The sequence below is a fragment of the Pygocentrus nattereri genome, chromosome 22 (assembly GCF_015220715.1).
Source record: "Pygocentrus nattereri isolate fPygNat1 chromosome 22, fPygNat1.pri, whole genome shotgun sequence".
NCBI lineage: Eukaryota > Metazoa > Chordata > Actinopteri > Characiformes > Serrasalmidae > Pygocentrus > Pygocentrus nattereri.
Genome location: NC_051232.1, coordinates 34,280,169 through 34,307,532, shown reverse-complemented (window position 1 = coordinate 34,307,532; position 27,364 = coordinate 34,280,169). Strand labels below are relative to the sequence as shown.

The 27,364-nt window shown below is 44.4% G+C and overlaps 1 protein-coding gene across 4 annotated transcripts; it reads left to right on the top strand.

Annotated features, from left to right (window-relative positions):
* The first annotated feature begins 635 nt into the window (after positions 1–635).
* wu:fc17b08 lies at positions 636–27,154 on the top strand. Of its 4 annotated transcripts, none has more exons than XM_017684076.2 (7): positions 642–731; positions 8,693–8,758; positions 13,142–13,221; positions 14,320–14,452; positions 14,695–15,012; positions 15,103–15,199; positions 20,709–27,154. In XM_017684076.2, exons 5-7 carry the CDS (start codon positions 14,748–14,750, stop codon positions 25,168–25,170), a joined length of 4,824 nt encoding a protein of 1,607 aa, XP_017539565.2. In that variant the 5' UTR covers positions 642–731; positions 8,693–8,758; positions 13,142–13,221; positions 14,320–14,452; positions 14,695–14,747; the 3' UTR covers positions 25,171–27,154. The 4 variants fall into 4 exon arrangements, with proteins under 4 accessions (XP_037388847.1, XP_017539565.2, XP_017539566.1 ...); XM_017684077.2 differs by having other exon boundaries at positions 652–727; XM_037532950.1 differs by lacking the exon at positions 13,142–13,221 and having other exon boundaries at positions 636–731.
* Positions 27,155–27,364: the final 210 nt, after the last annotated feature.

Sequence of the window (27,364 nt, the reverse complement as noted above, 5' to 3'; positions counted from 1 at the left end):
CTGCGCCACAATCACGAGATACTAAGTTGTATAACTGCATATAACTGATGCATAACCGTGTATGACTGTTGGGTTGTGACGAACACCTGATGCCTGGTGACGAACACCTGATGCCTGGTGACGAACACCTGTGCCTAAAGTGCTAAACCCCTTTATTATGAACAGAGAAACTCTGAGACGATCTGCTGACGGCGCCCCGCTGGTGACATCCTGTATAAATAAAAATAAGGCGTGGCCACGACTTAATCATCTCATTCCCGCGCCTCACTAAGTCATGGCCACGCATTAGGATCTCGTTCCCACGCGTTAATAAGGCGTGGCCATGATTTAGCAAGGCCTGGGAATGAGATCGTGCCTTACTAAGTCGTGGCCACGCCTTATTTTCATCTATACAGGATGTCACCAGCGGGGCTCCGTACTTTTAACTTTCTTTTGGCAAAATAAATAAATTTTTTTAAAAAAATCACACGTACATGCTCGTGCGCGCGCTGTGTGACGTGCCCAACCCCCCAACCCCCCCCCCCCCCAACCCCCCCCCCCCCCCCCCCCCCCCCCCCCCGTGCCCCGCCCCCCCCCCCCTCCCCCCGCGACGCGACTCTGCGTGCGCGCTCCCGCGGGACTCATACGGTAGAAAATGGCGAGCGCGTGCAAGAGGCGGCTTAGCACGAACGAGAAGCGCGGCGTCCGCCAGGATTTGGACTCATGGCGCTCCAGGCTCATTCAGTGTGTGGGTAAGACCGCTGACCCGGCCGCGCTGGGCGTGGGCCGCTGGTTCTGTATGATGTTCTGTGCGTTCCCGCTGATGGAACCGGACCGAGACGGACTGGCCGCCCGAGTCTGGGCTGCTAGGCTAGCTGAGAGGCTAAGCTAACCTAGCGGCGCTGCAGCGCCCGCGGTTCGTGAGCGCTCCTGCACTTGCCCGGCTCTTCCTCTCGGTGCCGGGCTTACGGCGGGGGCCCACCCCCGCTCCGGGGGGCCACCCCGCCGTCGGCGGCCGGGGGGAGAGCCGCGCTGCTGGGCCGGGGAAGTTCCTGTGAGGCGAAGCTACCTCGGCTAGCAGGCTAGCCGTAGCCACACAGGGAGTGTTCCGGGCGAGCAGCGCTCGGACCGCGTCCACCCCGAAAAGGCCCGGTTCTCCAGGGTTCTGCAGTGCTGCTCAAGACCGTTCCTTCTGCATGGAGCCGTTCCCTGCGCAGAAGGTTCTCTGTGTGGTGAGGCGGTTCCTCGGGTTGATGCAGGTCGCGTGCGCTTCAGTGCAGAGCCTCGGCTTCTGAGCAGCACCGGAACGGGACGCAGGCTTGTCATAGGAACAATGGCAGAACCCGTTTTGGTGCTGTGTAGAACCAACTCCTCTGTGCAGAACCGTGCCTAGTCGTTCTGGAGACCCGTGTGCGCGGGGCGGGCGGCGCTGCTTCGGGGTCTTCTGAGGGAGCAGACCGAGCTTTAGAGTTTGACCTGCTCGGTCCGGGTCCGGGTTCGGACGCCGGGCTGCAGCGAGTCCAGTTGAACGGGATTATTGAAGCCCTCCTGGCCACATCGTGCGGCTGGGGCGCTGTTTTGGGCCCTGGCTCTGTTTGCTCTGAGCGCAGAACGTTCTCCATCTGGCTGAAGAACCGTTTCACCGCAGGCGGAACGGCTGGCCCGGTTCTCTGTAGACTCCAGTAAACCGCTTTATTTAGTTTTTTCTGAGGAACCCGTGAAGATCTGGCTTTAACAGCTGTAGGCTTGGAGACCTTGTGTTGTGTTTGGGAGAAGGGCGTGGGGGGGGTGTGGGGGGGGGGGTCGCCTGCCTTTTAAACCTGACATCTCTTCCGGCTGGAAATGGATCTCGTCAGCAGTTCTGGTCCTGGGTTGGAAAAGGCCACTGATATCCATCTGCACCGCAGCAACACCCCCCAGAACCAGGATCTGCACTGGCTGAGCGCCAGGTGTACAGGAGCTTCTCACGGCGCAGGTTTCGCAGTTAAATTAAAGGGAGAGTCCACCCGTTTTTTAAAATCAGTGCGGTGTTGAGTGTGAGGTGTAAACAGTCATTCAGAGGGTTTGGTGTGAAATGGTCCAGAAGTCTTTACAGTGGTGGTGATGGGAACCAGGCGTCGCCGTGACTACAACACAGATATAAACACTTTATTGACCATCCAGAACCTCCAGAGAACCTACACGAGTCTTCTGAGCTTATATGGAATGTTGATGATGATGGAAAACCTGGAATAATCAGTTTTCTTTGGGGGGTTAATTTGCCGCACAGCGCCCTGCATGTACACCCCTGATTTCTAAGAAATGCTTTTTATGTGAAATTTTAGTTAAAACCTTCAGCAGCTTGACGTCAAAGAGGGGACGTCTGGTTCCTATCGCCTCCGCTGTGAACGGAGCATTGGCCTCTACTGAAATTTAAAAGCTGGTGGAGTTCCCCTTTAAGGGAATACGGTATGTACAGCATCAAATACCGCAGTGAGGGCAGTAAAACACGCAAACGTTTAAATCTTGTTTAAATCAAAGGGTTTTCCCAGGTAAAATTCCCAGATTTCCCTCGTGTCCCAGCTGTTGCGTTGGTCTGTTGAGCTGCCGCAGCGGCGCGGCTGCTGTAATTGCTGCTGTAATTTGCACCTTAGTGTTTGTTTATTGTGGTGTTTGTTCTTGGGAGTTAACGGGGACCTTCACTCCACGCGTGATGCTGGACATCAAAGCCTCGGCTTATTGTCTTATTTAAAGTACTGAATAGACAAACCAGATATTGGACGCTTGCTGCACATTAAAGGTCGGCGATCAGCCAGAAATATCGCGATACTTCAGGGTATTTACTGCAATGTCACAATATTGATTTTTTTTTCTCATAAATTTGATCAGTTAGAAAAATGAACGTCATTATATTTAAAAAAAAAATGATCAAAAACTATGAAAACTGATTTTTGTTCAGTATTTGGCACAACTCATTTAAATGGGACTCGTTTTGCTTTCTGTGTCATGAAACCTGCAGTGCTCTGCGAGTAATGATACAAAATATCCTCAGAAAAAGATCTTTTGAGACGTTTATCACAATAATATGTATTTTTCTGTTGTCCAGGCTAACTGGGCCACCTTGAAGAGGTTTGGCAACGGATAAAGACGAGCAGAAAATCTGCTTAGTGCAGTGATGTTAATAATCTGAAGTGTTTTTCTGGGTAAATAGACATTTACTGCCCCGATGATGAAGCCAGAGACAGTGGCTTACTGCCGTTTCATCTGCCCCTCACTGTGATTCACCGTGACGCACGGCCTCAGGTGCCCTGCTGCTTTTATAAACAGCCGCCCGCGTTAAATATGATTATATGCATACTTAAAAAAAAAAAATAATAATAATAATCAACGTATCTGCCAAGAAAAGGAGGTCCTTTAGGGAACTAACGGCACTGTTTACTGCAGAAACCTTCCCTTTATAAATACTTGTGGCCACCAGATCACCACCACGGGCGCCTTTAGCTCCAGTCCAGCGGCTCCTCTTCTCACACTGGGGCTGAGTCTCAAACGCCTCCCTGCACCCTACATAGGGACTGTGTGGGAGTTTAAACGCTGGATCCTGCAGCTCAACAGAGCAAAACAGCCAAGAGGCTGTCGTTTGGGACTCGGACGCATCCAGTCACAAACCTCCATAGCTAGAACCCTCTTTAGGGAGTACGGAGCCGTTTGGGATGCAGCCTGGGTGTGAGGCGCCTTCTGACTGAAACGTTTGAAGTGTGTGAGACGTTCAGGTGACACTTTAGACTTTAATACTGCCGATTTACGTTTGACTCCCACTGTTCGTGCTTTAATTCAAGCCTGTGATATTAATGATGGAGCTGTTTGGGCTGCTGGCTCTTTTATCCTGTTAGCTGGCTGACCAGCCCGGTTCTAGATAAGAACATAAGCCGTCTGCCCCTCGGTTTAAACAGCAGCAGAAGGGTTTTCTCGGGTTCATGACGTAGCGATGCACAGTTCAGTTGTTGTGAAGTCGTAGGAGTGGATACGTTCTGGAAATCACCGAAGTCTGCTGGACCCCAGCCCTGACTTCCCCACCCCGGCGTATAGAAGCGCCCTTAGTGAGGAACAGTGCTGCTTTCACGTGTTGGCATTGAAAACGGCCCTCGTTCCGCGCCTCACGGCTGTAAGGGGGTCAGATTTGTTTACGGAGCACGTTTAAAAACAGCTGTTGACGAAAGAACCAAAACAAAACGTGTAGAAACGGTTTGTACAGATTGTAACAGCAACAAGAAAGTTGATGAGCTCTGGCACTGAGTCGGGGGTGAAGGGTTCTGTAGTCCTTGTGTCGTAAGAGCATCTCCACCGGACCCTTTTGCTCATCAACAGCTCAAACGCTCCGCTCTGTAATAATCATACCAGCCTTGCTCCAAATGCAACACGTCTTGGTACTGAAGCACGACGACACGTCACAGCATGCAAGTCGGTAAGGCAGCGTTCCCGCCCACTGGTGACGCCCCCAGCACCACCTCACAAAGCTGAGATACCCCAGACTGTACCAGCGGTAGATAACCCGGGTAATCTGCGCTTGGTGTGGAATAAAGAGCGACAGTGTTCAGCGTTTGACTTGGTAACCCGAAGGACTGATGAAGTGAGGAGGACGTTTTCCTTCACAAATCAAACTGGAGCGACTCGCTGAACAGGAATGGCACCGACCAACACCAGCACAGCACGTTGAATGCAGCATAAGGCCTGAGGAAAGACGCTGCGGAAGCACTGTCTCCACCTTTGCCTCGTGCCTGGGCTGGTTTGCCTTCAGATTTCCGTTATCTAGAACCGATCAGTAGTAGTGCATCTTACCGAGGGTGCTCAGGGTCATTTGTTTGCCGTTTGACTGAACCCCATGCCCACTCCTCGAGGAACAGCGGCGCGCCTGTAGTCTTGCGTGATAGATCTGTGGTTATGTAAGGTTCTCTGCACTCGGCGGAAAGACGGCACGCGCCGCTGCTCTAATTACGCCGTTATAAAAGGCTCTGAGCAGAACGTCCTCATCGCCTCTGAGCCTCCACGTTACAGACGGCTCTGCAGCGCTTTGTGAAGCAAGTGGCAGACTCGTCGTATGTTCAGCCCTGTGGAGAACGTAGTAACATGGTTCCGCGGAAGCGGAGCCGAGGAGCATCAGGCTGGGCGATATGACGGTGTATTTCTCACTGTTGTGCTGAAATCCTCGTCAGAACCCTCAACAGCTCCGTGTTTCATCATAGAAAGAACAAAACTAACTGGGTTTGGTCCCAAATACTGAATAAAACTGCTTGAGCAGTTTGTCCTAACTAAGAGACTTGTGTGTCGCTGTTGTCGGAAAGAAAACTCCTTTCTCCGAAACTTCACAGAAGGAAAAAACATGCTCTATTTTTAATGGAAGTCAATGGAACCAGACGTCTTTCCAAGTCATTTTGGGTCATTACTTTGTCAGTTCATCATGAAATTTACCCGCCGTGTAAAGAACAGGCATTTTCAAATAATGTCAAACTGGAGCGCAGCAGAGATGGAGATCCAAGGTTTCTTCTTCCTTCTTCTGTGAATCAGTTGACGTTCTGGGCGTGTTGTAAGGCTGGCCTGAAAAACGCGAGGACTGCTTTATTAAGATGCTGTTCACATCTCTGTTTAGATTTCCGAGGCTTACGTTTCTAAAGCCACAGAAACAGAAAGGGGGGGGGGGGACATTTCTTCAGCGTAGAGCTTTAGATGAAACAGGTACTGAGAATATAGAGTGTGTCTAGGGTGTGTGTGTGTGTGTGTGTGTGTGTGTGTGTGTGCACGCATGCATATCAATCAACCTTTATTTTGACTCGGAAGTACATTGAGGGCAACCCTCATTTTCAGTGTAGCTGAGCATTTACAAAAACAGGGATTGACATGACAAAGAAAATAATAACTACATTTAATCATTTTAAATTAAAAGAAAATTTAAAATAACAGTGAATAAAAGATAAAAGTAGATAAAAATAGAACTTGAGATTTTAAATGGTAAGAAATTAAGATCGAAATAGATAAGAAATTAGTAAGGTAATAATACAATATCACAAATTAAAGTAAAAAACAAAAATAAAAGTTACGAATAAATATAATTAAGTAAAACAGGTACAGGCTGTCTGTAGGTGGTTTGATATTAAAAGTTTAAAATGACTGAGTGACATATATATATATATATATATATATATATATATATATATATATATATATATATATATATATATATATATATATATATATATATATATATATATATATGTGTGTGTGTGTGTATATGTATATGTGTATGTATGTATGTACTGCTCATTAAAATAAAGGGAACACTTAAACAACACAATGTAACTCCCAGTAAATCAAACTGTCCACTTAGGAAGCAACACTGACCATCAGTTTCACAGCTGTTGTGCAAATGGAACAGACAACAGGTGGAAATTACTGGCGATTAGCAAGACACACTCAATAAAGGAGTGGTCCTGCAGGTGGGACCACAGACCACTTCTCAGTACCTTTCTGCTTTCTGGCTGATGTTTTGGTCACTTTTGAATGTTGGTGGTCTTTCACACTCGTGGTAGCAGGAGACGGACTCTACAACCCACACAAGTGGCTCAGGTAGTGCAGCTCATCCAGGATGGCACATCAATGTGAGCTGTGGCAAGAAGGTTTGCTGTGTCTGTCAGCGTCGTGTCCAGAGGCTGGAGGCGCTACCAGGAGACAGGCCAGTACACCAGGAGACGTGGAGGAGGCCATAGGAGGGCAACAACCCAGCAGCAGGAACGCTACCTCCACCTTTGTGCAAGGAGGAACAGGAGGAGCTGCCAGAGCCCTGCAGAATGACCTCCAGCAGGCCTCAAATGTGCATGTGTCTGCACAAACGGTTAGAAACCGACTCCATGAGGACGGTATGAGGGCCCGACGTCCACAGATGGGGGTTGTGCTCACAGCCCAACACCGTGCAGGACGCTTGGCATTTGCCAGAGAACACCAGGATTGGCAAATTCTCCACTGGTGCCCTGTGATCTTCACAGATGAAAGCAAGTTCACACTGAGCACATGTGACAGACGTGACAGAGACGCCGTGGAGAGCGATCTGCTGCCTGCAACATCCTTCAGCATGACCGGTTTGGCAGTGGGTCAGTAACGGTGTGGGGTGGCAGTTCTTTGGAGGGCCGCACAGCCCTCCATGTCCTCGCCAGAGGTAGCCTGACTGCCATTAGGTACCGAGATGAGATCCTCAGACCCCTTGTGAGATCATATGCTGGTGCGGTTGGCCCTGGGTTCCTCCTAATGCAGGACAATGCTAGACCTCATGTGGCAATAAATAAACATACGTACGTACGTACGTACGTACATACATACATATAAAACAGTATTGACGTATTTTTATATATATATATATATATATATATATATATATGAGAGGGTCATTCTGAGAGCGTGATGGAAGGGCATGAGGGATAGAAACGCTTCTTTCTTTCTTTACAGTAACGTTGGCAGCGCATGTGTTTTATGGTGATATGATTTGGGTGTTGCAATGTTTATAGATAGTAGTTTTGATGTTGGCTGCCTGCAGAGGGTTTGACTCCGTCTAGTGAGTGCTTTCTCTTTCGTTGCCACTCGGTTCTTTTTCGTTTTATGTAACTAAACTCGGTCCTTACAGTGGTGGTCCTGTTTGAGCCTCTCTGACTCATCCCGTCTCTCATGATGAGCACCAAACGAAAAGGGCTGGGAGGAGATGACGACGTTTTATTGATGTTTCCAGCAATGTTGCAGCTTTTTGCTCGCTGTTGGCTTAGTTAGCTAATAATTAGTGATTATTAACAGGTTGGCTGCTTGACTAAGCAGTGCTGCACACTAAAATATTTCTTAAGAACACCTAAAAACGTTTTACATGCAGTTTAACTGGTTTTATTCCATCCAGAAACCGTGTTCAGATCACTTCAGGTAGAGTTCTGTCGCTTGGGGCAACCGTTTGACTTTACTCTCGTAGGTGGTTTAATCTGAAGTAATCCAGGTTTAGTTTAGCAGTTCAGCAGCCACCCTGCAGCTTCACACAGCCCTTTGGTCTGAAATGTGTGAACATTACACCGTGAGGTTCTTGCTGTCGCGTGATGTGAACGCTGCTCCTGCAGAGTGAGTGCTTGCTTGGTAAAGCCTCAGCGTGTGTACCGATAAACGCGGCTCTGTTGTTATTTGTGCGGCTTATCTTAAAGGGCAGATGAAACCACAGAACCTGCCAGCGCTCCGGGGCAGGAAGCCTGTGTGTAGAACTTCTCACGTGCCCCCAGACACTGAACCTGAGGATATAGCTGAGTGTGCAGCACAGCGGTGGCTTCATATTTGGCCTTTTCGTCTTCAGTAGTGCAAAAAATGACGTTTTCCTTCATTCTCCAAAAAACAGCTTTGCCGCATTGTGGGCCGTGTTTGTATGAGCAGTTATGAATGAATGAATGAATAAGCTTGAAGAGAAACTTCTATTAAGCTTCCTCAGTTTTGCCGCGTACGTGTTTATGATCCAGTCTTTGTGTTTTCCTTGGTGACCGTCACAGTAAAATGTCTATTAGATGCATATTAGATGCCAATTAATTGTCATTCCTGAATTTTCCTGATTTCCTGAAAGTGTGACTGCGTAATTCGGGACTATTTTATTTATTGATTTATTTGAAGTTCATGGCTAAGAAATTCACCTGTGTTTCATATTGGTCTCTTTTTTTTCTGTCCCACACAGGTACTGAGAAAATCTTGGAATTATTACTTGGTACCAGAATTTTAGAGGACCTACGGCTTTTCAAAGGTACGTATGCCTGGATAAGAAACTGCCTTCGTTTGGAACGGTGTAATGAGGTAATGCAGCAGTTCGTTCTTGGGTGTGTGTGTGTGTGTGTGTGTGTGTGTGTGTGTGTGTGTGTGTGTGTGTGTGTGTGTGTGTTAAAGTGCTGGCAGCAAGGATCTAGTGTAGATAAATCAGTCCTCACTAATCTTCCTCCGTGGACCTCTTAGTTTAGTGCTCCAGATATTTTAGGTGATGCATTAGGAGACGTGATTTTATGGTCGATTATTTGGTGACGTCGTTACGTCTTTCTCGCGCTCGCTAGGAACGTTTTGACGTTACCGCCTGCTGGAGAGTTAACAGCGCGACGCCTGCCTCACGAGGAAACTCCTCAAAAGTGCGGGAGCTAAACTCCTCTGAAGAGGAAACGCGTCAGCTCACTGGATCAAGACTTATATCTGTGGGATACGCCGCATCCCAATCCGCATACTAGCACACTAAATGGCGCGTACAGTAAGAGAAGCACACTCATAAGTGTAGTACGAGAAGGGAAGAAGTGTGGTTTGGGACGTGGCCGTAGGTGGTGTTTAAAGCCGTCCTGCTTCATGTTCCGAGCTCAGCTGTAACGTTGTCTGTCTTGAGGTGCTGCTCTCTGGAATCGTTACTGGAGCTGAACCGGAGAAGCAAGTAGCTCTTATTCACAGCCACCCTGTTTAGTTTAGTTCAAACATCGCGTCGTCGTCTGAACGTCGAAGCCCCAGTACAACGAGCGCCCCGATAAGGCCAGTAAGCATCTCCAGACTGACTGCGGTTCTCCGCGAACGTTTGCCACCGCTCGGACGGTTTCAGGTGGAAGTTCTCAGCAGACGTACGGGGGGGCTTGACGAAGGTTTACTGCTGAAATGAAGCGTTTACACACAGTCGTTCACATTTAACTTCCTAAACAGGTTTTCCACAAACGTTCGCCGCCGTGGGGAGTATCTGCTCTCAGAGGAGGGCGAGACTCTCAGGAGCACAGCAGAGCACCGGTCAGACTGCACTGCTTAAATGGGAATTTAGTTTTTTTACTTGATTAAAGGGAAACTGGTCTAGTTTATATTTTAGCGCTGCTATTTGCACGTCCTCAGTTATAAAGATCTTGGAGTTTTACTCTTTTGTGCTAGCAGGCAAGTTCATGAAAACGGTGAATGTTATTCGTCTTTATTGTCTTCATTGTTAGTTAGCAAACGCATAAAACGACCTCAAGACGCAAGCTGACGAGTTATTTGGTGATTCAGGTGATTCATCATCCGATTAATCCGTTGTTTTAGTAATCGATCGATTATTCAACTGTCAGATTAGTCAGTTGTTGCCGCTGTAATAGAGCAAGTTGTCCAGTGTAACGTGGTGTTACTAAGCTGTGCATGACGACTGGTCTCTAGGAGGAAGCTTGGTGGAAACTGCCTTAAGGTTCTCTTTGTGCAGACAGTCCAGCACTGTGGAATAACACTTCTCCTTCCAGAGTTCGTAGGTCGTTGCTAGTGTTGGTGTGTCATTAACCCTCTACTGCATGCGTTATGAGAGCAATAAAAAACATTTAGTTCATTTTTCTTGCGCAAAATAATTCTTGATTTTATTTTTTCAGACCTGATTATTAGATTCAGACATAAATTGTGTGCAGGGGTCCTTTTGGAGTTGGTTGCCTTGAGGCAACATTGTGCAACAATGGGAAGGAATCCCATAGAGCCGTGTTCCCTGGAGTTGAGACCTGGTTTGTGACGGGCTAAACCCATTCCACTGTTGCGCATCGTTGCTTCTAGGCAACAAACATTATTCCTGCAAAATCTCAAGGTTTGATACTGAACGTTTAGAGGTTTAAATGTGCCGGCAAAGAGATGGTTTGACCAAGTACGTTTTATTTGACTTATTCAAACTCTTCCATTTATTGTTAACCCTATTGTTGTATTTAAATGTTTACCGTTATTGTAAAGTCAGGAAAATGAGTTTAGAGGCAATAGAGGGTTGAGAATGCCCTGCTACCATCTTGATGGGCAAGCTGTAACTTTGTGATGGAGCTCGTTTAATCACAGCTTCAGCAGACACATCCTTACAGGGGGATGAAGACCAAGCAGAGTAGACCAGAATGACCACAAGAAAGGTGAACAGATATGGGGACCCCTTCAGTGCAGTTTTTAGGTAGTGCTCTGAGGGGATGATCAGCTTGACTGGCAGGCAAATCTACTAAAGCTCTTAAATCAGAAGCCCAGTTAAGCTGGAGTTGCTGTCTTATTATTCAGATGTTCCGCTCACCCTTATTGGGGGGGGTTAACTTTCATTATAAACGTTTGAGGAGCAGCTCCAGAGCTATGCTCAGCCTCTGGAGCTGCCGGATCTAAAGCTGTGACCCAAACCACACACTTCTACGCTCACGTATTACACTAATGAGTGCACTACTAATGCTGCTGCACTCCTTTACATACTGTTTAGTGTGCAGTTATGCAGTTTGGGATGCTGCTTTTGCTGAGTGAGTTGTGGCTTTATCTTAAACTGTCCCTGTGCTCCAGAATGAACTGGTTGCCTACCGCAGTGGTGGCAGCACAATTACGCGATGTCAGATAATCAGATTATGTGAACCTTATTAGTCCCACAACGGGGAAATTTCACCTCCTCATTTAACCCATCCGTGCAGTGAAACACCACATACACACTAGTGAGCACACTTGCCCGGAGCGGTGGGCAGTCCTATCCACAGTGCCTGGGGAGCAGTTTTTACGGCATTTGGCTGACGCTCTTCTCCAGATTTGATCATTTTACGCAGAGAGGCCAAGGTGGTGTTAGGAGTCTTGCCCAAGGACTCTTATTGGTATAGTGTAGGGTGCTCTCAGGTGGGGATTGAACCCCAGTCTACAGTGTAGAAGGCAGAGGTTTTACCCACTACATTAACCAACCACTTGGGGGGTGTTGCAGTTGGGGGTTGGGTGTCTTGCTCAAGGACACCTCAGTCATGTGCTGTCAGCTCTGGGGATCGAACTGGTGACCTTCCGGTCACGAGGCTGGATCCCTGACCTCCAGCCAATGACTGCCCCTGTAGTAATCAGAATTACTATGGTGTGACTGTGACGTCCATTACGTTTTACCAGCGTTGTGAATCGCAGACTTGCAAGATAATGAACAAACTGGATTGACGTCTCTTCTCCGAGCTTGGCTTAAATCATATTATCAGAGGGCCGTAGTTTTCCTCCATTGTCTTTATTGAGCACCGTTATTCTAGTGCTCAGTGGACTACGGTAAAATTTGAGATCTGTATATTGTTAAAGAAGTGTTAGGATTAAGAAGTGAGCCTGAAGGAGGGACTGTTTTAATGATCAAATTGCTTTCTGCAAAAATTATCAGTGCGATTTTTTTTTTTTTTTTTTTTTTTTTTTTTTTTTTTTTTTTTTTTTTTTTTAAATTTGGCATTGTAAAACATTTCGTCTGCCTTGCTGTTGTTGTGGAGTCCCATTTTACCATGGTTCTCACTGGAGTTGGGTCAATTCGTTTTGGGAATTGGGCGTAAATGATTCTGTGGTAAAACCACCCCCCCATGCTTCTGGCAACACGGCACTGGTGGCAAGCGGCAAAAAGAGACTTGAAGCTTAGCGTTGTGCTGCTGTACTGCTTTCCATGCACAGCCAGTGAGAAAAGCTACACTGATTGTGTTGCTCAGCACAACAACAGGTCGATTACGTCTTATGGCCTCAAACGTTATGGTTGGCTTTAATGATAACATAGCTGGCTAGCTAACTTATATGTGCTAACGGCGAATGTGAACATTTTGAGGAACAGAAATATTTTGGAATGAGGCAGAGACACAGACTGACTGGGCAGATGAATTGGAAACTTTCGGTACAGTGTTATTGCACGTTGTCATTATAAATGCGTTACGCGTCTTCTGGAGTGAGCTTTTGCTCTAACTTGGTCTAACACAAGAAACTTGGTCACCTACGTGAATATTTTTATTAAAAAAAAAAAAAGCAGCTTGCTAAGGGCCAGCCTGTTCACTTCTTCTGAGTTTGAAGTTCAGCAAGCTGTCCATTACCAAGTGTTGATTTAAGTTCCCGTGAGTCCTCCTAGTATTGGGTTTGTTTGGGAGTCTGCTAGGTCACAGAGGTCACCCACGAAGGTGAAAATGGGCTTCAAGGAACATTTGTGACAGGATTTGTTATTTCCTGGCCTTAGATTGGGAGAACTGGAAAAATCAGTATGGAATGTTTTCTTAAATGTTTAGTGTGTCGTTTGTGAGCATTGTACGTATATAAATCACTTAAAAAAGAGGGCTAATACTTGTGCTTCTGTGTGCAGTAGAACCAATAAAATCACGTTAAGGATATAACCTTGTCATTTCCTACCCTCTATAGTTTAATTTTTACTTTTCTCTTGGATCCACAGATTATAAGCCTGCAAGTGTGTCAAATTGGTCATTTGATGAAAATTGTCTTTTCTGCTGCTTAAGGCGAGAGAAAGTGAAGGTAGTTTCTTTTTGTTTCCTTGTTTCTTCCTCTCATGATTTAGCTGTTCTATTTATAAGCCCCACCTGTTAATTAGACGTTTATGTTGTGTTCAGAGACACAAAGCTGTAGTTCTGGACAGGGGTTCTTAACCTGGGGGATGTGATGTGCTTCCAGGGTTGCAGGAGTGGTGCTTTTTTTTGTGTATATATATATAATGGGAGTATTTATATATAGATATGACCCCATTTCTAAAAATGTTGGGATGCAGTACGAAGCCGTTATATGCGACTCCTGTAAACCATATTTTTAAGTAAAATACTACAGACAACATATCAAATGTTGAAATTTGATTTTTTTTTATTTTATTTTTTTTAAATGTCTGCCCGTTTTGAATTTGATACCATCAACATGTTCCAAAAAAGTTGGGACAGTGGTCTGTCTACCGCTGTGTCATCGCTTCTTCTTTTACCAGCACTCTGTGAGCATTTGGGAACTGACGAGACGCTGCTGTAGTTTAGAAAGTGAAACGTTTTCTGTTCTTGTTTGATTTCAGGATTTCAGCTGCTCATCAGTTTCAGGGGCTCCTTTTATCTTATGTCATTTCAGAAGTGTTTCTGAGCCCATGCAGTGACTTCCACCACAGACATTCATGCCTGTTTTTAATGCAGAGCTGCCTGAGGGCCCAAAGATCACGGCCAGCAGATGCCGCCTCTCTGAGATGATCTTTATACCCAGGCATGTTCCTGACCTGCTGCCAATTAATGAGTGTTTTTTAGTATTACACAACTTCCCCAGCCTTTTGGAACATGTTCATTCAAAATGGGCAAATATTTTTCAGTAAACAAGAAAATTTCTGTTTCAACATTTGATGTTTTCTTTGTACTATTTAGCTAAATGGAGAAACATTCCTTAGTTAATGTCGTCACTCACACTTGCATAAAATAATCTAGTTAACAAGAAACTTTAACTGTCAAAACCACCTCAAAAATATTTTTCACCCTAAACATTGGGCACTCTGCAAAAGGTTAAGAACCTCTGGTTTAGGCCAAGTGGAAATGAGGAAATTATGATGTTATAATTGAAGTTTGCTGCTCATTTCTCTTTTACAACATACAGGAACATGTAGTTGCACTTAATAACAAGATTGTGGAAAGTGGAGGCAAACCTCTACTTGGCAAGGATCAGTCTAATATCAGCAGACTTGAGTGGCAAGTAGAAGAATTCCTCAATGCTGTCTTACACAGGAAAGGTGAGTGCATCAAAAAGTAGTTTCCACACGTAGAATGTCAAGTTTTGTCCAGATAACCGTGTAACTTGTTTCATGAAAACACATGCAGAGCACTTCTTTTTCCCCTCACTTGCTTCATCTTAATTTTTTTTCCCATTGGTTTATATGAAAGCATTTTTGTGGATTTTAATTTTTCGTATGTGTGTAGTTTTGTGGTTATGCATATCTTCTTTGTTTTGTGCACCTTGTTTGCCATCCCACAGAATACACACCAAGGATCCCAGATCCTCACATCCCCGTGGTGGCTTGTGATACCATGCAGCAAATGACTAATCAGCTAGTGGTGCATTATACAAATACCAACTCTCAGGGCTCACCTCAGCGCAGTGGTAACATGGACCAAAGCCTGCTGAGAACCTGCTCTGTCACACCACCCACCGTTGCTGCTACAGCTACAGCTACTGCTGCTGCTGCTGCCGCCACTGCACAGAATCCTGTCCTCAGTAAGCTCCTCATGCCAGACCAAGACGCTCCCCTGGACCTTTCAGTCAAGAAGGTCAAACCGGAAGTCACTGAACAAGGTATTATATCTACACCAGCGTCATCTGTGGAAGGAGACCGGCAGAACGGTCTCATTTGATTTCCTCACTTTATTTACATTTGTTTTTCAGATGGAGTCCTGGATCTCTCGATAAAGAAGACTCGTAATTCAGACAGCACGTCTCTCCAAAGTCCTCAGAAGACTTTTACAAAACCATTTGTTGCGAGGTTAGTTAATGGAGATACTGTTTAAGAATAATAAACATTGGCACACAAACTCTGTTACTGAAGTATAAAGCTTTTTGCAACTGGGTTCTGTTTAGAACATGATGCTAAATTAAAAAAAAAAAAAAGCTTCCGGTGCGCTTCCGGTCTGAGTGTACGCTGCGCGCTTCCGGTCTGAGTGTACGCTGCGCGCTTCCGGTCTGAGTGTACGCTGCGCGCTTCCGGTCTGAGTGTACGCTGTGCGCGTTTGGCTGCCACTACTCGCCGGTGTTTTGTTTTTCTTTGGTTGCTTTTCTTTCCCTTTGTGGGACTTTTTGGTACATATACTCTCCAGTATCGGTGGACTCGTCTCTCTATGTTCAACAAAGTTTGGGAATTTAGTGTCGTCTCATCAACACGGTATCTATCTGGTGCTCTACAATGTGGGTGAGCCAGTTATTTACCTGGTTTGCAATTGTTTGGATTGTCCTGTCGCTCTTCTGCGAACCTGCGACAGGTCTGTTCCAATACACCGCTGCTGAACTTCTCCGGCTGCGTTATCCCCGGTATGAGCCTCCGCCAGCAGTGCTGCATTTTCACCCGGACATTGCTTTTCTGCCTCGCCCGAGATGCATTAATCTTGGGTGTCGCCAGATTTTCCGTGTTGAAAATATCTCTACTGACATTCTATCATTCTGGTCCACCAGCCGTCGCCCTCGCAGGAATACCGGCCGGCGTTTTAGCCACAGCGTGCTTGCTAGCTTAGCCAGATCAGCTAATGCTACGGCCAAACACGACTACACTACCGTCAACTTCGGTCTTCTCAACATCCGCTCACTCACGAACAAGGGACATCTCATTCAAGATCTCCTCACTGAGCGCAAGCTTGACTTTCTCTGTCTAACTGAAACCTGGCAACAACCTAATGACTCCTCACAGCTCACCGACTCGGCTCCTCCTGGGTTTGTTTACGTTTGTCAACCCTGTGGAGTAGGTCGCGGAGGAGGTCTCGCGATACTTCACCGCGAGAATTGGAAAGTCCTCCCTGTATCTGTGCCTGTTTTCAGTTCTCTGGAATGTTTAGCATGTGAAGTGCCTGGACCCTCTCCTACCATCACCGCTACAGTCTACCGTCCTCCTAAGCCCCATAATGACTTCCTAACTGATTTAGCCTCTCTACTCACTCATTCATCTACTCTCTCACCTAATGTAATATTGCTGGGGGATTTCAATATCCACATGGACTGCAATAATCTCCCCCTCACCAAAGACTTCTCATCCTGCCAGGAGAATTTTGGATTTAATCAATTCATCGATTTTCCTACCCACATAAAAGGACATACACTGGACTTAATCTGTTGTTCCGGTCTCACTCCGTCTAATTGTACAGCTGATGAAGTTACTGATCATTTCCTCCTCTCATTTAACATTACACTGTCTCTCCATAACCAAGCCATCACGTCTCATCTCATTTAGGAACATCAAAGACATTGATAAGGATGTCCTCACCTCCAGCCTGGACAATATTCTGAAACTGGCAGCTCATCTTCACTTGATGAACTTGTTGACCACTATAACAATAGTTTAACCTATATTCTCAACTCTCTCGCTCCTGTGAAAACCCCTAAACTGCGGCTAATGAAAGCTAAAGCTCGTCAGCTCGAGCGACTCTATAGAAAATCTGGTCTTATCATCCACAAAGAAATGCACAAAACACACATATTGCAGTATAAGGAAGATTTAGTTTGAACAATGACATCCTATTACTCTGGTCTAATTAACTAGTGAAGGGAACACCAAAGCACTGTTCTCTCTAGTCAACAAACTCTTCCAACCCAAATCCTTCCTACCTTCCCACTTGTACTCAACTGATACTTGTAATGCTTTGATGTTGTTTTTTTTAGTGAGAAAATTTATAAAATCCACCAGAACATCTGTCCTGATCCAGAGCCTCTCTCCTTCTCTGTACCTCTTTCACATAGTCAGTCTCTTTCCTGCTTTCAGCTTCCAGATGCATCTGTCATTTCTGATCTCATTAGCAAATCAAAACCTTCTACATGTCAGCTTGATCCTTTGCCTACAGTCTTAGTTAAATATGGTCTTTCCTCTCTGCTCCCCCTCATAACTGCCATTATTCATTCCTCACTCACTAGTGGAATTGTTCCTACGCCCTTCAAAACGGCTGCTATCACTCCTATTCTGAAAAAACACAGTCTGGCTCAGAACCCAACAACTTTAATAACCTTCGCCCGATTTCTAACCTCCCTTTCATTTCCAAAATACTTGAAAAAGTTATTGCTACTCAAATTCATTCCTACCTATCCCAAAATTGTCTATATGAACAATTCCAGTCTGGTTTTCGCCCTCTCCATAGCACAGAAACGGCTCTTCACTAATGACCTTCTCATGGCAGCTGATTCTGGTTTATTTTCCATTCTCATTCTTCTAGATCTGAGCGCAGCCTTCAACACTATTTCTCATACCATCCTCCTTAACAGACCATCTTCCATTGGCATTAATCATATCGCACTCGACTGGTTTCATTCCTATCTCTCATGCCGCACTCAGTTCATTCAACTCAAATCTTTCAGGTCTCAGTCTTCCCCTGTTTCTTATGGTGTACCCCAGGGCTCTGTCCTGGGGCCCCTACTTTTCATCATTTACCTTCTGCTCCTTGGCAATATTTTTCGCTCTTTCGACATCCATTTCCACTGCTATGCAGATGAAACCCAGCTCTATCTATCTAGTAAACTAAGTACTTTGTTCCCGCCCTCTTCCCTTTCCAACTGTTTATCTGAAATAAAATAAAAATATATTTTTTTTTTTTCCCCTACATTTTGTACAGTGTCCTTGAGTGTCGAGAAAGGCACTTTTAAATTAAATTTATTATTAAAAAAAAAAGATTGCAATTCCAGTGAAGTTGGGATGTTATGTAAAACATAAATAATAACAGAATACGATGATCTGCAAATCCTTTTCAACGTATATTCAGTTGAATCCACTCCAAAGACAAGATGTTCAAACAGATAAACTTTGTTTTGCGCATTAAAAACCCACATCATTTTGTAACGGATATTCCCACATGGGCTCAGGAACGCTTCGGAAAACCACTGTCAGTGAACTCAGTTCGTCGCTCCGTCTACAAGTGCAGGTTAAAACTCTGCCATGCAAAGCGAAGCCACATATCAACACCACCCAGAAACGCCGCCGCCTTCTCTGGGCCGAGCTCATCTGAGATGGACTGACGCAGAGTGGAAAAGTGTCCTGTGGTCTGACGCGTCCACATTTCACACTGTTTCTGGAAATCATGGACGTCGTGTCCTCCGGGCCAAAGAGGAAAAGGACTGTCCGGATTGTTTTCAGCTCAAAGTTCAAAAGCCAGCATCTCTGATGGTGTGGGGGGGTTAGTGCCCATGGCAGGGGTAACCTGCACATCTGTGAAGGCCCATTAATGCTGAAAGGTCCATACAGGTTTTGGAGCAACATCTGCTGCCATCCAAGCAGCGTCTTTTTCAGGGACGTCCTGCTTATTTCAGCAAGACCATGCCGAGCCACATTCTGCACGTGTTACAACAGCGTGGCTTCGTAGTAAAAGAGTGCGGGTACTAGACTGGCCTGCCAGCTGCCAACTGAAGCTGTACATCAAGCAGGAATGGGAAAGAATTCCACCTACAAAGCTCTAACTATCAGTGTCCTCAGCTCCCAAACACTTATTGAGTGTTAAAAAGAAAGGTGATGTAACACAGTGGGAAACACGCCCCTGTCCCAACTTCTTTGGAACGTGTTGCAGGCATCAAATTCAAAATGAGGGAATATTTGCAAAAAACAAAGTTTATCCGTTTTAACATTAAATATCTCAATTGAATATAGATTGAAAAGGATTTGCAAATCATATTCTATTTTTATTTTAAACAACATCCCAACTTCATTGGAATTGGGGTTAAAAAAGCGCAATAAATTTCAGCAAATGAGTGAAGTGTGGTGGTGGCAGTCTCATGCTGTAGAATTTTCAACAGGAGCTAGAAAGCTTGAAAAGTGAAATATTCATGGAAAATATTAACTAATTATAAACGGTCAGTTAAAACTTTGGGGAAAAAAGCAATATACTTTTGTTTCAATTTAAAAAAAAAAAAAAAAAAAAGTCCCACATTGGCCGTGGCTACCCTGATGCTGTTTATGACTGGTCACTTCATGTGAGTAGTATCTTGAACATCTCCTGTATCCTAAGATTTTAGCCCCATGCATTTACGCTTGGTAGTCAGATACGTCTCCGGTTAGTCTGACTGAAATCCAATTGCTGTGTCTGATGGAACATGTGAATCCACTCGTTATGTGGCAACTAGTTATCAGTTGTTTATTGTTTAGGCTCATCTGCAGTTTGTTTGTATGGTAGCATCTGTGTTGCTCTTAAGCATTTTGTTTTATCTGGCCCTTACCATGTGGATCCTCCATGATTATCTTCCTTGCAGACATGGATCACATGCCAACTGTGATGGACTGCATTGGGAGGAGTTTCATTTGTACTGAGAGGGGTTTTGGTTGAACTCTGAGGAATTTTGGTTCTACTGGGAGGGGTTTTAGTTGTTGAGTGTGCTCTGGAGACGGATACTGTTATGCTGCTATAACCTGTACCTCATGTCTCAGACTGCCTCCAAATCTAGTCTCGGTGATTGGATTTGTGTCTGGTTTAAATGGATCTTGGGTCCGTTTTTAAGACTCAAGTGATCAGGTGTAAACGGGGTCAAAGTTACCGAGTGGGCCCGCTAAAGCCCTGCTCCGAGTCCTGTTTAAAATCTATGGCAAGTGTTGTAAAAGCTGTTGTTCGTAAGCGTTGGCCAAAGAACTTGAATTAGGTTAATGTGCCAAATTGGTAGGATCACTGTTTATTTGTTTATTTTATTTGATACAATTTAATATAAAATGTAAATAAAAGATCTTTATGATGAGCAAGGAATTGACACTGTAGCATCACTGATACCCAAATCTGATCCTTAAAGTGATAGTTTTTTTGTTTAAGGAACCTAATTGAATAGATGTAAAATAAACATTCAAGACAGATCTGGAGACGGAAGCAGGTTTCTTAGGATCTGTATAGCTAGACATGTTAACAAGGTCAGACTGAGTTTAGACAAATTATGAATTTCTGGACCAATGAGGCATTAACTTGAATCACTATAGGCTTGGTAGGCTGACTTAGATTCCCTTTCTTTGGTCATGCAAATTGCAATTTTAAAGAATCCGGTAGGGGCTTCTGAGAGGCGCAGCCGTCCGTAGCCGGGAGTCCGAGAGAGTACAATTGGCCTCGCTGTCTCTGGGTGGGTAACTCACAATTAAGTTTAAAAGATAAGCTTTGCACATGGTTTTCAGTCCAATGGCTATATCTTGTTCTGAACCTTCTTCACCTGAATACTTTCGCCAAACCACTGTAGTTGTGTGTTTTGAATACCAGCCTGGGTTGGTGGGAGGGGAGCTGCTTTAAACTGTAAAAATAAGTTGTCTTATTTACATATTCATTTGTTTATTTTTGTTTTAGGGACTCCTTAGATCTGGATCTGGATCTGACGGGAAGGGATCTGCAATCAGCTTCCAAATTGGAACAGTTCATGGCTAAGCTTTGTTTGCATCACCAGCGGCAAGTTGTTGATGCATTTGGATTCTTGCAAACTGAGGTCAAGGCTGTATCTTCCTACAGTACTTTTCAGGCGTGCTCCCCAACCATCCCAGAAAAACCAACAACTTCAGGCAGCAGCCATGTGATGTTTGAAGAACGGACCAGGAACCAGGGGTGTGAGGAGATGCAAGATTTATCTGTAGCATTAAGCACATTTAGGGTCCAAGAATCACCTTTTGTAAAGAGTGATGAATTTTCACATGCAGAGCTGCCCTTGAAAACTGAGGGATCACCAGTTGCCTCGGTTGAGACTGGACCTTTCCTAGATATTACTAAGACAAGCATCGGGGATGAAGATTCGGCATCCTCTGACGTAGTAGCTGCTGAATCTAGAAATATAGATGTTCAGCCAAAATGTCCGACTCTCCTTATTGTGAAAAATAGAAGCTCTGGCAGCCTTGAAGCCAAAAACTTGATGGAAGAGGGCGCAGGCAATCAGCATGTAAATAGTGGTATGGTAGACCAGGACCTGTGTACTTCTGACACACGTTTACAAGCAAGTTGCAGCGAGTCTGATGTTATTGAGCTGTCTTCATCTATGGGGCAAGGTCACTCTGATGCCAAATGCTGTGCTGTAGAAAGAGGTTCTATCACCAGATCCTGCACAGTTGAAAGGACCTCAAATGTAATTTCACCTAATTCCCCAAGAACAGCTAGGAAAAGTGGTAGGGTATCTCACTCTCTTCTTAGGGATAGCTCAGGATGTCATATTATTAATGGTCCTGATATTACATGTGACATTGTCTATGTTGGAAAACCAATTACTGAATGTGAGCATCAATCACACATTCACATGACTCCACGAAAAAATGCTAGAAAAAGCACAAGGGGATTCCGGTATATTGGGGGTTGTTGTGAACTAAAAACCGTGCGAACGTTGGCACGTAAATCTGCTGAGAACGGTAGTGGGAATTGCCCTGTTCCTATGCCGGAGATGACCACGTCAGTCGCCCCAAAGCAGGCTCTAGCTAAGCCTGATGGTGTTCCTCCAGTGGATATACTGTTTACAGCGGACTGTATGGAAACTGTAATACACAAAAAGCCCTCTGATCAACCAGAGGAGACGGAAGTTCCTGAAGATGTTATGGCAAGTGAGGATGTAGAAACCAGTCAGACGGATCAGACTCAAAGTACAGAGAAGTTTTCTTGTCCAGTTGAAAGTGAGCAGAGTGACACATCTGTACAGCAGGAGTTAAATGCAGGCATATGTGAAAGTGTTGCTGACAGTAACGACGTTGGTGTCCACCAAGGAGACCTTGTAGATTCCATTGTGACAGATATTAATGTAGCACCTCAAGAGGTGGAGCTGACAACAAAAGAAACCCTAGATTTCTCTGTGTCAGGCGTGACACAGAGTGGATTAGAAACTGAAGATCAGGATCAAAATGTAGCCACAGAGGCACTGCAGAGCCCATTGTCTTCAGGCTTGGCCAAAGATGATGCCTCTGACACAGAAGGTGTGTGTGTAGAAAGAGGTGTCCTAACTGAGGCTCTAGAACAAACTGAATGTGTAGATTTGCAAGTGATGACGAGCACAGATAAAAGTGCTGACATAGAAATTACTTGTGGAACTGAAACTAATCTCAAACCTGGAGATGATATTGAACCAACTCAAGATAAAGATAAAGAAAAAGAGGCAGGGACGTCTGATTTAAGTGTTGAGGAAATGATTACAAAGGAACAACATGAAGAATGTAAGGGAGAGGGGCTTGTACCGAACACTCTTGACGGTTCCAGTCCAAAAAAAGTTGTAAAAACTGTTGCTCCCTCAAACAGATGTCTCCGAAATAGAGTATCCAAAGGTACATCCGAACAAACGATGTCTTCTAATGCACCAGGTCAGATGGAAACACAGTCAGATAGCCCTGATAAAAATCAGAGTACTCCAGAATCTAAACGGCATTTGAAAACTTCAAAATCAAAACATGTTGAAGAAAATGTGCCATGTCAGGACGGTCAATATAATTTGAATCCCACAGAAAATCTTAATCTTGAGAAAACGCAAAGGTCCCCAGTTGTCACACAGCGGGATGGTGTAGACATAACGGATAATATGGTGTGCACGAGGCAGAAGCAAAAATTAATGATGGAGAAGGAAATCGAGAGTAGCAAAGAGCAGAATGTTCTTGAGCCATCAACCCCAAAAGATGAAGACAAAGTTCAAGGACAAGATTCCGTATCTGATGATATTCCAGAGAATATGGAGGTTACTCCACCCAAAATTGGTGAATCTCCTGGCAAGTCCCTAAGGAGTTCTGAAAGAATCTCCCTTAGAAACGGCAGTCATCAAATTGAACAGCCTGTTAAAGTCTCTGCTTCACCCATCAAAAATAGTACGCAACCCTCTGAACGAATGCCTTTGAGAAACAGGAACAGCAGTGCCGTTGATCAGCCTACTGGGGGAGAATCTTCCAGTTCCCCTACAGGAGGCCGTTTAGAGAGGCTGGGACGGATGCCTTTGAGGAGCAGGGATAGCTATAATGCAGAGCACATCGTCAAAGATTCTTGCATCTCTCCCAGTAGAAGCGGTTCAGACAGTGTTGGTCGCATGCCTTTGAGAAGCAGGAATAGTAGCACAGTTAATCAGCATGTTTCTGGAGGTTCAGATGGCGTGATCAAGGATGTGTCAAGCTCTCTCACTGAACAATCCAGTAGTGACCTCGTCCCAACCAGTAGGAGAACGGAGAGCGCTGGACACATGCCTCTAAGAAGTGGAAATGCTTCAGTAGCAGAACAGCCATCCAGAAATACTTTGTCTGTTGGAAACGTCTCGGAGAGCCCTGGGCGTATGTCATTGCGAAGGAGCAATGTGTCTGTTGCTGAAAAGATGGATAGCTCTGCAACACCTCCCAAGAGCATGAAATCCTCCCAAAGACCTCCAAGGAGTGTCAAAACATCTGTACCTCCCTCCATTCTGGAAGGAGAACAGAGTCCCAAGAGTGTGAAATTAAAAACGGATAAACTTCTTAAGGATCAAGCAAAAGATTCTTCTTTGTCAGATAACTCTGTTTCTGTTACCTTACGAACCACCACCCCTGTAACCCCCAGTACATCCAAGTTTTTGGAGGCATTAAATGGAGAAGAGAACCAACATTTGATTTCAGAATTAAACACCAAATTTGATAAGATGCAGAAAGGATGGGTTCAGATGGACAAAGAGGGACAGCCTGCGCCAAGACCAAAAAACAAGGCTGATCGACTGAAAGAAATATGGAAAAGCAAAAGAAGAATTCGAAAGCCAAGGTCGCTGGAGCAGCAGAAGTTCTCTCCTGTGCAAATGCTCTTTATGAAGTCGTTTGACCTTCCCAGTATTTGTCGGTGGTTCTTGCAGTCCACTGAAACGAAATCTCTCGTTATTGTTAAGAAGGTGAACACTAGGCTTCCATCTGAAACGCAACTGTGTTTCCACACCTCAGCAGCTGTTCCAGGGGCCTCCAATGGGGTCTTTCCAAGCGTGCAGGCTGAACGTTTAAAAAAGCATCTGAAAAAGTTTGCCATTGCATCTCCAGTGAAGAGCAACCCCAAGAACAAACGGCTAATTGCTAAAGCATTAGCTCAGGGTATCTCCGTCTCGAAAGGTAAAGAGAAGCGAGAACCAAGCACTGCTACACGAATCTCTACGAAACCCCACAGCTATACTGGTTTGATCCAGCCACAGCCTTCCGAGAGCCACGGCAAGGTCACAGCCAATGCAAAAAACCCAGCAAGTGCCAGAATTCTGAGGAAATATTCCAACATGCGTGAGAAAATGCAAGTTCAACAAAATACATTGAAGAAGCTGGAGAGTTCCCTGGACAAGGCAAAAAAGGTGCGCGTGATGCCAAAGAATGTCTCTAAAGCCATGTCTGCAGGTAAAGGACAAAGGTCTGCCATTGTCAAGAAGGTGAAAGCCTTGGCTAAAAAAGCAAAAGTCAAATCTGCAGTAAAAGAGAAGACCCCCAAGAGCAGTGTCAGCAGATCATTAAGAGGTTTGAAAGACAGAGCTGGAATCCCAGCAAAGAAGGCGCTCACTAAAGTATCTGAAACAAATGTTGCAGCTGACACTAAATCCCCAACCAGGAAGGACGCCCTGCCGAGAACCAGCAAGTCTCCACAAACAAAAGCAGACGTGAAAAAATCTCATTCCCCTAAAGGTCGAGAAGGTTTGACGTCTCCGTCTCAAACTGCAGACGTGAAACCGGCAAAATCAGAAGACCAGGTGTTGACTAGGTCTCAAAGAAAGATTGAAGCTACCCTTGCACAAATCGGATCTCCAAAAACCGCCACGAAAAGAGGCAGTGAACCCTTATCCACCCCCGCGAAACGTACAAGGACCTCAAAGTAATGAGTGATGGAAGCAGATAAAGACTGCATGGGTGGATTTGGTGAATGGATGATGAGATATATGTTGCATTTCTGCAAAGCCGTGGAAAACGATATTTTTTTTTTTTTTTTTTTTTTTTTTAAAGCTAAAGCTGTGCAAGCTGATTATGTGAAGTCCCACAAAGCCAGTGCAGTGTGCAAAACCTTTTTACGAAGTTCACAACCAGATGTATATTATGTTTATAGTGCACCTTTTTAAATATGCATATTAGTTATTACCCCTTTTTGAGTAGCCAGTGGTGTGCCCTTGTCATTACAGAGCTACAGTGTGCTATTCAAAGTTGAGATTAACCATTAAAGTGGTTTTTTGCTTCTCATAACAGGAACATCCAATGTGTGGTGGCTGAGATTCACGGCTGATCTGCAGCCGTTTTCCGGGTGTTGGTGTCCCTGTTAGCAGTTAGATGGTTGTGTGACTTTGGTAACGTGCCTTAAGAGACTGTCCTTAAACCTCAACGTTCTTCGTATTGCACATAGATGAATAGGTGTCATTTAGTTTAAAGGTGTTTATTCTGCCCGTGATCCATCTCTGCTCCGTGCTTGGTGTACAAACACTGTACTGATATTATTATTTTTTTTTTTTTTTTTTTTTTTTTTTTTTTTTTTTTTTTTGGATTTCTTGCTAATTTTATTTCTTTCTACACCTGTAGGTAATTATTTCAGAGCATTAAAACATTTTCTAAATGCGTAATCATCCTGTAACTGATGTTGATGTGTTGTCATGTTCTTATATTTTTGTGTCCTGTGTGTTTTGTTGCTTTGCTTCCGTTCCATTAGATTTCCTTTACTAGCCAATGCCAGAAAATGCATTAAATGAGAGAAATATTTAATAATTGTTTCCTTAAAGCTTAAAATACGTTACTGTAACTTATGAATGGTGGAGTCCGATGGCATGTCATCATGGAATTACTTTATTTTGTATGTTAATGTTGGTCTTTGCTGTCTCTCTTTGTTTTTTCTTTTGACTTTTTTTTTATATTTTCATGCAGGCTGTTACTTTGCTCTGCCAAAAGAGAGTAAATAGGCTTTGTCTTTTATTTATTCAAGAACTCTGTGTGCAGTGGGTGATTGTGAGATGGATTTCCAAACCTACGTTTGCCCTGAGAGGGAAGAAGACAGCTTTGAGTCATTTTTCTATTTCTCTGGATTTGAAGTCTATGCATGCACGGTGATGTGCCTCCGAGTATTGTACAGAATAAGACCTTTTTAGTCTGAAAATCTTTTTTGAAATTGTCTTTGATGAACCACCACACGATACAAATAGTTTTACCAAACAATGACTGAAGGCTGATGTCCAGCAGTTAACCGTGCAGTTGCATGCTGTTAGCCTTAGGCTTCTACCGTCCTCTTCTTAGTCGTACAAGTATGTGCGGTTTGTCCTGGTCACAGCGTTTGCTTTGAGTTCTGGAGTCTTAATCCAGAGCTGGACTGAATGAGCCGTGTGGGTTTTAATCTTTTTTTTTTTCCCCTTAAAAAAATGATGGTATACCCATTGATTTACAATTATAGGAAGAACTGGAGTAAACCTGTCAAGCATCCTTGGGTTTGTGAAAGGCTCTATATAAATTTATTATTATTATTGTTATTATTATTCAAATTCCTGTTATTTTGTGGAGCTATTTGGTGGTGTTCATTTCTTTGTCCGCTCAGTCTTTTATTGTTTCACTTCAGCACAACTGTCTTTTAATTTTCTTTTGGCTTTAAAAGTAAAATCTTGTAAATGCAAAGCTATTAATCTTTAGATTTTTATTGATATTTAATGTTACCATGGGTATCTTTTGTCATGAATTGATTCACCCACCAAATGCCAGACTTGAAGATTTTACTCTTAATGTTGATATTTATAGTTTTTGGTTTTGTATATTTGAAGAGAACACAGATTTATTTGTGTATTGTTTTAAGTTGCATTTTCTTGCTATAACTGATATAAAGTGTTTCCATTTAAATGCTTCCTTGGTGGTTTGGCTTTTCTTCAGAGCTGTTGTCGGGTTTTGAGATTAAGGTCCGTGGTGGGATGACTGGTCAGTGCCAGATACCGGGCGACTACCGGATTGTGTAATAAGAACCCAAGGGGTGAAAATGTAATTGAAGACGTTGGGCACTTAAATCGGGAAGGTTAAGTTGACAGATGAGCCGAGATTTGATTACTTGCACAC